This window comes from Microtus ochrogaster (assembly GCF_000317375.1).
Source record: "Microtus ochrogaster isolate Prairie Vole_2 chromosome 14 unlocalized genomic scaffold, MicOch1.0 chr14_random_1, whole genome shotgun sequence".
Lineage (NCBI taxonomy): Eukaryota > Metazoa > Chordata > Mammalia > Rodentia > Cricetidae > Microtus > Microtus ochrogaster.
This window is the reverse complement of record NW_004949096.1, coordinates 31,277,390-31,287,960: the sequence shown is the minus strand read 5'-3', so window position 1 is coordinate 31,287,960 and position 10,571 is coordinate 31,277,390. Positions and strand designations below refer to the sequence as shown.

The following is a 10,571-nucleotide window of genomic DNA, read 5'->3' as shown; positions in this document are numbered from 1 at the left end:
TAAAGGTTAGACTCACAACCAAGTAGAGAATAAAAACTGTTGAAGAAATTATATAAACAAAAAGGCATATCTAAAAAAAGTTTTGAATACAAAAGAAAGAAAAATGTAGGGCATTTTTTGCTCAGTATATTTACATATTAAAGGGGGTTGTTTATCATTCATCAGTTAAGACTCAGCACCTTCTGTGAACCAGGGTCAATGCTAGGAAAGTCGGCTGAGAAACAGGGACCCAGAACCTGGGCCTACTAACACAAGTTCAGTGATGTGTGATGACTCAATTCAGAGAAAAAAAAAGATTCAGCACCTTAATTTGCTACAGGAAATAGTGTATTCTAATCACGTTATGGGCTAATCTAGACCTGATGCCAGGAATGATGTCTCATCCTTTTCCAGGCATTCAAATATCTAAGATGAATACCCATCAATTACTATTTCCAGGAAAAAAAGTACAGAGCCGTTTCAAAGTGGGGGTCAATGAATGTTTATAAGGTTTTTACAATCATGGATATTGAATGCGAAAATGGTAAAATGTTCACTGCGCTAAAATTGTATCCCAAAAGCACTTCATAATTAACATTAAGCTCGGGCACATCTGTCATCAATTGTAGTCTGGTAACAAGCGTTACCATCAAATTAAGATAGGACTGGAGAGGTGACTCAGGGAGGAGCACTGGATGCTCTTACAGAGAATCCAGGTTTTGTTTCCAGCAACCACATGGCAGCTCACAACCATCTATAATTCCAGTTCCAAAGGATCTAACATCCTCTCTGGATTCCAAGGTCACCAGACTAACACATAGTACAATATGCATACATGTAGAAAAAACACACAGAAAATGAAAATAAACAATTTCTTTTAAAAATCAAATTAGACGACTTTCTAGAGTGTTTCACACACATTACTACAGTTCTCGGCGTGCTCATCACAGATTTAAATTCAGAAAAGGCTGAGGAAAACAAGCTCTCATATTCAATCTTTTAGAAAATCAAGATAAAATTGTACAATTTCAATTTTAACCCTAAAGACACAAACTAGAATTTTCAAAACTGCAAGGCAGAATTCAAATGGGAAAGAGTAAACAGAAACTGAAACACTCCAAACCAAAAATGAAATAGCAAAGAGGAAGACTTACCCAATAAGGATATTTTAAGACGCAACAACAAATTCACCTACACCACCCCCCCCACACACACACATACATACACACTTTAACTCTAACTCATGGGCCTCCCTTTCCCATTCTAACTACTATTAATCATTGGGTAGGTTTCAGTTAATGTTTTTATACATATTTAGTTGCTAAGTTCCAAGTACTTCATTGTAGAAGACTAGAAAAAAAGGAGGGGTCCTTACCAGATTCACACAATGAACATTGCTGAACACGTACCATGTATTAATTTTTTAGTCATAACAATAAATAAGGTAAATCCTCCTCCCTGGTAGGCACAATAGAGGTGAGTATGCAAAGTCATTACCAGAACTGTTATGGAGTCTGAGATGATTTCTAAGGTAGTCTGGGTGTTGAAGACACTGAACGCCTTCATTTCCTTTCCTTTTGTTCTCTGTATTAATCACTGCAAAAACTTAGAAAGGCACAACGGAAAAAGAACAGTCCTTCTCATGGCCTAACTCCAATGAAGTCACTCTGCAGGATTATGACACAGACATCTAGAAACTGTCTTTACCCAGTCATGCACAGGGTCTTTTCATTGTAAATGAAACATACTATTCTGAAGGTCTTCTATTTTAGTTTTAAGACAAAGTCTTGCCACACAGCCTAGGCTGGCCTTGATCCTCCTACCTCAGCTTCCCAAGAGAAGGCATGTGCCGCCACCCATGGCAACTTTTAAATACCTCCTAGAGATATTTCTGCAGCAATGTATACGGATCTACTCGGTTCTTCTTAGCAGAACAAAATTCTATAGTAGTCAACCCAGTCTCCTGTGTATAGATTACATTATTTTCTCTTTTTGCTATTTCAAACAGTGAAAATATTTGTGATCTTCCAGTTGCTAGGAAGCTACAGTGATATTCCTAGCTAATCTTTGCGCGTTCCTGTTTCCATGGAATAAATTCTTAGAAAACAGCTGGGCAAAACATCTGTGTAATCTTTGACATTGCAAAAACCTCCTAAAAGATGGCACCAACTTTCACCAACCACCACTTCCAAATGGATACAAATCTGAGCGGAAGGGATGCAACATTGTTAGGAGGAAAAAATGAGAAAAAATGGGAATAAAATGTGTCTGAATCACGGGAACACACAGCATAGCAACAGTAAACTGTTAACATATACCATACAGCCAGCCAGTAAGGATCCCTGTGCGGCAGTTTTATACATCTAAACTTAGTAAGTGGTAAGAAGCCATTTAGAGATTCTAAGCAAGGGAATGACATGACTGGAGCTTTCTTGGAGCAGTACTGTAACAATAGAACAGACAATACTGGAAGAATAAAGACTATAGGTGAACTAGCTTCAGAACTAGTGGCTCCAGGGTGCAAACACAGAACCCTCTGCATTAAGGAGAAGGAAGTCAAAAGAAGAGCAGAACACAGTTTCAAAGTTTCATGTGAGTAACCTCACACCATTAACAGAAGATCGGGCAGCTCTGCGAAAGAGCGCTTGTTTAGCAAGAAGTCCCAGATCAATCTGCAGCACCTATCAGTCTCTCGCCCGCTCTCTAAAATCGGCTTTAATTTATATTCATGCTGTTTGTGAGTTCTGTGCAAAACCATGAATGGCCCAAGCTGCAAGTAGATACTACAGTATATTTGCAGACATAATTGAACAAGCCAGGAAAACACGTCATTAAGAAAAGCAGGGTCAGGAAATGCTAAGAGTGATTTGTAGCTTCCTATTTCTGGAACCAAGAAATTATTTAAGGGTCCGACAAGCCTTCCTCATCTAGGGTGCCTCATATGAACCAAAGCGCATAGAAAATGCTTTGAATGGTGATAGTCTCAATCTCACAGAGACAATGGTGTACAGGAATAGTGTCCATCTGGCTGTACAGAAAATTAATGGATGCGTTCGAGCACTGATGCTCAAATCTCTCCTGGAACTGTTGGGACGGCTTCTGGAGTAAGTAATGATGGGTGACGGGTAAAATAATGCCACCAAGTAAGTCAGACTATTTCACGAATAGCCAATATTGGACAGTTCTCTGAAAATCGACCTTCTTTCCGACAAACCCATCCCCAACCACTGACGCTATGACACATAGTCAAAAAACAACACAAACTTAAAATTCTCAAAAACCGACCGCACCCAACAGTGGGGACCAAGGTTTCCGCTCGTGGGTACCCAAAGCAAGAGGGCAGCCTGCGCTGGAGTCCCCCCCACTCGGTCCCGGCCCAGGTGGGCAGTCGCCCTGCAGAACAGCCGTACCCAGCGTGGGCTCGCCGGCCTCCAGGCTGCCGGAGGTCCCGGTCAGGACCCCGTCCGGGGGCGGTGGCACAGGAACACTCATGTCCCCGCTCTGAGCGCCGCTTAAGGCGAGCTGCGTGCAGGTGAGAAGTCAGACTCCAGAAATAGGAACCTAGCTCGTAGCCGGTCAAAAGCCGCGGTGCACACGGAAGTGACGAATGCGGAAGGCGTCGCTCGTTCCAGCCAGTCGGGAAAGCCCGCCGCCCCCTCGCGTCAGCACGGTGGACACAGAGGTGCGCGTGCGGGTTTGTTTTCCCAGTGGGCGGACGGTGGTAACCGGAAAAACGGACCCGATGTGTAGCCCCAACCTGGTGGATCTTTTTAGTATTCTGTCCGATTTAAGCAGAAGTCTTAAGAACGTGAACCACTGAATTATTCAGGCCTGTGAGTTTGAGCGTTGCTTAGAATCTCTTCCAGTTGCTTGCAGATGACGTAGGCGTTGTTAGAGCATCAGTTGAACAAATTAATCCAAATGACCAAAAGCACCAGCTGAGATCCTGCGGGACGACATCGTGAGTTCTGACGGAAAGCACAGGGGTGCGGACTGACTCAGCTCCACAACAAATGTAACGATCCTCTGTCGTTTTTTAGACTCTCACCTCTAGTAGCCTCTAATATTACTCTACAAATTACCTGTTCAGTTTTCTCTGCTGGAGCCAAAGCCATCTTTAAGAAAATAATAATAATAACGTCACGCCTTGGGAATGCACTGGCTCCCGATTGCCCTCGTCAGTATGTTCACAGTTCCTTTTTAGCCATTTTTCAGTTCAAGAGTAGCACCTCCTTACTCTCTGAAGGGAGGATGTCCGCAGCCTAATCCCAGAGACCTCTAAATACATTAGGGTGCGTGGTGCGTGGCGACAAATAAAGGTTACTAGTGAACTTGACCTTAAAATAGGAAGGTTGCTCCATGGGCCCAGTCTTTAAAACTGAAAGAGGGAAAGTGGAGAGAGAGAGAGAGAGAGAGAGAGAGAGAGAGAGAGAGAGAGAGAGAGAGAGATTTGACTATCAAGGATGATTAAACAGATGTAACACTGATGGATTTGAAGACAAAGGAAGGGGGTCTTCGATCTGAATGGTGGGTGACCTCTTGAAAAAGGTAAGAAAACCGACTCCTCTCTGAAGTAATGGAACTCAATTCTATGAATTACCTAGATTTTTATTTCCTGTGAGGCTGCTAAACTATAGATTTTTAAAGTAATTATAAGTCCCCTGCCACCAACTTCCCTGTTCCTAGCCCTTCCAGGCCCCACCCTTTAGGGGGGAAAAAGCCCAAGATCGGGCTACAAAAATCCCTCTAATCCCAGACAAACCCCTGGAAACCTCCACCACAACCCCCAAGAAATCCTCTATAAAGTCTGCCTTCTGTTCAGCTCTTTGCTGCTTCTCACCCAAGCAGAGGCAGCCACCCTCTTGGGTCCCTCCCAATAAATACCTTGTGTGAGTTTGTTGTGTGGTGTGGCTTTGTGGTATTCTTAGGTTCCTGACTGCCAGGATACCTCCTCTTAGGGCCATAACATATCCATAACATATCCATAACCTTTCCCCTCGGAGCTGTCACATTTCCAGTGATGTTAATGTTATTGTAGCAATAGAAAGGCAGTGTGCCACCCTTCAAACATCTTACGCAATCCTTGCTCCTGCTCCAAACTAGAATACTCTTTTCAAAGGCCTATCCCTCTTTCAAAGTGCTCTAAAATAATATTGGGTTTTTTTATTGTTTGTTTTATGAGGTAATGTGTTATGTAGCCTAGGCTGGCCTCAGACTCAATATGTAATTAAAGTTGGCCTTGAATTCTTGATCCTCCTGCCTCTCCCCACCGGGGAACCTTTACTTTAAAAGCTATTCATTATCTCACTTCCTCCTTTCATTCAGAAGTTACAGTAATAACGTTTTGTAACTACAAGCATCTTCCTGCTATTTATTTAGCACTTGATTACTTGATTCCTCCTTAGGAATCTTCTTTTTCTTCTCTTGCATTATGTTTTCTTCTCTTGGATTATGAATGCCAAATAAAAACTTTATTCACAGAGAACCAAAATAATCCTAAGTAAATTGGCTAATTGGTGAACTATTGATGCCCTAGCCTGTAATTCCAAATACACATTGTAATGATTTTAGCCACATAAGGCTGATACTTCCAGGTTCTCGAGCCATGCACGTGCAAATGGGCCCTCAGGCGGAAGTGCCTGAATGTTAAAAGGCCCTGAGTGACCCACGCACACGCATGCGTGATTATGTCCACGATGACTCAGCTAAGCCCTTGCTCGCAGATGTGACCCTGTCATCTGCATATGATGTAGTCATGCCAACCCCCTGTGCTCATTTTAAAAAGCTGGGTGTCCCATCTTTCTCTCTGCACACCGATCCCCAGGCCTGCATGTGCCCCCTCTAATAAACTCCTAAGCAGGTTGTTGCGTGTTCTGTGTTTCCTTCTTGCTCGTGCCAGGTAATTTCACATGTAATTTCCAAAATCGGAAGTATGTGACATGGCACCTGATGTCACATGACCTGGCAACCTTACTTGATTGTGAGTTTTATGTACCAACAGTGTAGTAGGGCCCTTTGGGATAGAGCCATATCCTGGGAGTTGTCATTAGCGCTCCATATCTTGGCACAGTATTAGGTATATCTCATGAATGTTTAAATATTGGTTATTTAAACTGAATGAGTGAAAGAAGCAGTTATATCCTGCCTATCTTTATGATTTGTTTTGCTCTAAGCAGAATTCTTGTTGGAAATTTTAAGATTATGTTCCAATCTAAATAAACAAGGAGTTTATACTGACTCCTCTTGCTTTTATCTCTGAGCTTTTCCTTCTTTTTCTCTTACAGATGGCAGTTCAATGTACCGCTTCCTCGTTAAGGACCCTCTGCGTGTGGCACAGAGCTCAAAAGCAGAACGCTGGAATTTGGTTACAAAAAACACGACAGTTTGAGTTGCATATGTCTTTTGAGGTGTCCTTAGTTTTCCCATTTCATCCTACAGACCAAGGGTATACACTCCAAATACCTTAATGTAATACTTCTTAGGATTAAACTAGGTACCTTAGAGGATATACTAAAAAAAACCAAACAACTCTGGTTCCTGCCCACCAGAAACATTGTTATATACCAAATTCCATAGGCTACATTAGAGTTTGTCTTGATGTTACAGATTCTGGGAGTTTAGAAAATGTTTAACAGTGTTCTGTACTGTCCAGACAATGATCTATAATAACCAAACTTTGGGTTTTGACTGAAGTTTTAGTAAGTATATAGGAAGCCAAAGTAAAAGAATAAATAGCAAGTGGATGGGTTGGATGGATGGATAAATAGCAAAACATAATCAAATTAGTAGCTCAAAGCAGCCAGCAGAAAGAAATTCACTGTGGCAGCCCCGTTATGGCAGACTGCTGAAGTTCCCCAGTGATAGTCTCTGGCATGGTGGAATTGCCCATTAGGTAAGGCCTCCATATAAAGGAATAATTAGCCACAAATAGGAGTAACATCATCAAATTGGGAGCTTGAAACCAACTGGGGAGGCTGAGGCTGTCAGCTGAAGTTGCTGATACATGTTCTCTCTGTGGATGAGCTCCCATGGCTGAACTTCCGCTTCCCGTTCCTACTGCAGGCTCTCTTATAGCATGGGATAAACAGTGGTGACCTCTGCTGGAAAGGGCTTACTCTGTTGATGTTCTCAAGGACAGAGTTAGACAAGCCAGCCTATATCCAGACAAGGAGCCTTGGAAAATATGTGCTTGATTCTGAAATGGGGATGGGGGGGGGGATGGTGGGTGTCAACCAAACATAATCTTCACTTGCAGAAACAGTTTCTTGGTGAGCACATGAAAGTGTGCCCATATAATGCACATGGCACCATCATAGTGTCCTAATTCCCCTGCCATGAATATTCTCAGGACTCTTCTCAAATCTCCCACCACCCCCAATCCCTGATGCTCATCAAGAGTGAAGGTTGGTCAGAGATATAAACCTAGTTGGATTCAGAAGTACCTAGATTACTCAAGCACACCTCTGGGTGTGCCTGTGAGAGTGTTTCCAGACCAGCTTCACTAGAGTGAGAGCAGACCTTCCCTGAATGCAGGCAGTACCCTCTATGGGCCAGGAGCCAAAATGGACTGCTAGGAGCGCAGGAAAAAGCCTGGCAGCAGGGTATTCTGTGTCTTTTTCTGGCTATCACTGCAAGGTATGGACTGCTCTGCTCACTGCACACTCCCTGCCGTGATGAACGGAAACTCCTGAACCTAAGATTGACCATGTAAACCAAAGCCTCTCAAAATGTGAACCCTTTAAAAAAATAAATAAATGAACCCATTCCCCTGGGCTCCATATTCTGGCCTACAACTCCAGTTGCTTTACAGGAGGCCAGGCTAGTCCTAAGGACTCCAGGCAACATACCACCCACCAATTCACACTCCTTAAAGCCCGCCCAACAGCGCTAGACACACCCTCTCCCCCAGGCTCCAAATCCTGCCCACAACTTTGCCAGAAGACTTGTGCTTTACCCCAAGGCCAGAATGGTTCTAAAGACCGAAGGTAAGACTCTGCCCATCACACGCTAACAGCTAACACTCCTAAAATTCCACCCAACAGCACCCGCTCCCTAGGCTTCATATTCCAGTACACAACTCCAACTGCTTTATGCTGCTTTCCCAAAGACCATGCTGGTCCTAGGGATCCAGGTAACACACCACCCACTGCCAATTAACACTCCCTAAATCTGGCACAACAACCTTCCACTGCATCCCATTCCCTGAGCCCCATATCCCAACCCAAAACTAAAGCAGAAAACTTCTGTCTTACTGGAGGCCACCCCGTACTAGGAATCCCAGAGACCAAGTAGATACCCAGGATCCCAGAGGCCACACAGGAGCTGCAGAGGCAAAGTTGGCATTCAAAACCCCAGTGGTGACACCCTAGTGGACCTGAAGACTCACCAGTCCCAGAACTCCTGGCTACTTAGACCAGAGAACAAGAAAGGAAACAGAAACCAAGAAACAAAACAATGACAAACTCAGGAATCAACACTTAGACCTATAATCATCCCAAACCCAGATGCCTAAACCTCGGTGTAAGAACACAATCAACAGAAAGGCAATATGTCACCACTAGAGCCCAGCTATCTGATGACAAAAGCTGAACATTCCAACACAGCTAAAGCACAAGAAAATGACTGTTAGGAATTTTTCCTAACGCAAGCTCTTCGTCGATGCAAAAATCCCAATCAAGCCAAATCACAACAAGCCAAATTAAAAAATACCCAGGTTTAATGGGATTCCTGCCCTCTCAGGTGCCCCAAGGGGGAACCGGGAGGCTGCTAACATGACCACCAGGGGGAAAGAAAAGGGACCATGAGGAAACTTTCCAGGGAAGCAGTTTAAATAGACTCAGGGCATGGTCAAGATTTTGGTGGGCTCATCTTGACCTTCCTCCAGGAGGGGTCAAGACTTGGCGGGCCCAGGGATGGGGGCCTCCAAAGATGGAGGCCAAAGACAGGCTTACAGTGATTTTAAAAATAACTTTATGAAGATGATAGAGGTCCTTAAAGAGGAAATGAAAAGAAAAATCCCTTAAGGAAATTGAGGGAAAGACAAAACATTGGAAGAAATAAATCTCTTAAAGAATGCCAAGAAAGTCAAGGAAAAAATAAAAACAGGTAAAGGAAAATATTCAAGACCTAAAAATGGGGAAAGAAGCAATAAAGAAAACACAAACAGAGGAAATTCTGGAAATGGAAAATCTGGGAAAGAGAACAGGAACTACAGATGCAAGCATCACCAATAGAATACAAGAAATAGAAGAATCTCAGACATTGAAGATACAATAGAAGAAATGGAATCATTGGCCAAAGAAAATGTTAAATCTAATATATTCTTAACATGAAACATCCAGGAAATCTGGGACACTATGAAAAGAGCAAACCTAAGAATAATAGAAATATCCTAGGTCTCTGGGCCATGCAGCCTTTGGGTCCTAGCACTCCAGGGTCAGGGGTGGGCTCACTGTCCTGGCATGGGTCTCAAACTGGACCAGTCATTGGTTGGCCACTCCCACTATCTCTGCGCCACCTTTACCCTAGCCCCTCCCATAGGCAGAACAGACTGTAAATTCTGACTTATTGGTGTCCCAATCCTTACACTGGAAGGCCTGCCTGCTTACAGCAGATAGCCAGTTCAGGCTATGTATCCACTGTTACTAGTAGTCTTAATTGGGTCATCCCTGTAGATTCCTGGGAGTTTTCTTATACCAGGTTTCTATCTGATCATGAAATGTACCCCTCCGGAACCAAATATTTCACACAACCATAAAAAAAATAGTAAGAATTAACAATCATTGATCATTAATATCTCTCAATATCAATGTACTCAATTCCCCAATAAACAGACACAGGCTGAAGAATGGATATGAAAACAGGATCCATCCTTCTGCTGCATTCAAGAAGCACAACTGAATACCAAATACAGACATAACCTCAGTAAAGGTTTGGGAAAAGATTTTCCAAACAAATAGACCTAAGAAGCAATCTGATATAGCTATTCTGATATTAAACAATATAGACTTCCAACTAAGATTAATAAAAAAAAAAAGATGGAGAAGAAGATTTCATACACATCAAAGGAAAAATCCACCAGAAGGACATTTCAATTCTTACCATCTATACCCCAAATGCAAGGGTACCCACATTTGTAAAAGAAACATTACTAAAGCTTAAATCACACATCAAACCTCACACATTGTGAGAGACTTTAATATCTCACTCTCACCAATGGACAGGTCATCCAGACAAAAACTAAACAGAAAAATAATGGAGCTAACATGTTATGACTCAAATGGACATAACAGCTGTCTACCAAACACTTCACCCGAACACAAAAGAATTTACTGTCTTCTTAGCCCCTCACAGAACACTCTCCAAAATTGACCACATACTCAGTCAAAAAGCAAATCTCAACAGATACAAGAAAATTGAAATAACCCCTTCTCCCTTACCAGATCACCATGGATTAAAGCTGAATTTCAAAAGTAGGAAGTTCACAAACTAAGGGGAACTGGACAGCTCTCTACTGAAGCACCACTGGGTCAAGGAAGAAAGGAACTTAAAGCCTTACTATAATTCAATGAAAATGAATGCACAGCATACCC

General features: G+C 42.7%; 1 protein-coding gene across 1 annotated transcript in view; it reads right to left on the bottom strand.

The window, feature by feature from the left end:
* Positions 1-3,561, bottom strand: part of Bloc1s6 (biogenesis of lysosomal organelles complex 1 subunit 6) — a 14,753-nt gene extending 11,192 nt beyond the window's left edge. Inside the window, exon 1 of the mRNA XM_005364383.3 lies at positions 3,390-3,561. Within this exon, the coding sequence (XP_005364440.1) occupies positions 3,390-3,471 (82 nt within the window). The 5' untranslated portion in view covers positions 3,472-3,561. The remainder of the gene's footprint in view (positions 1-3,389) is intronic.
* Positions 3,562-10,571: the final 7,010 nt, after the last annotated feature.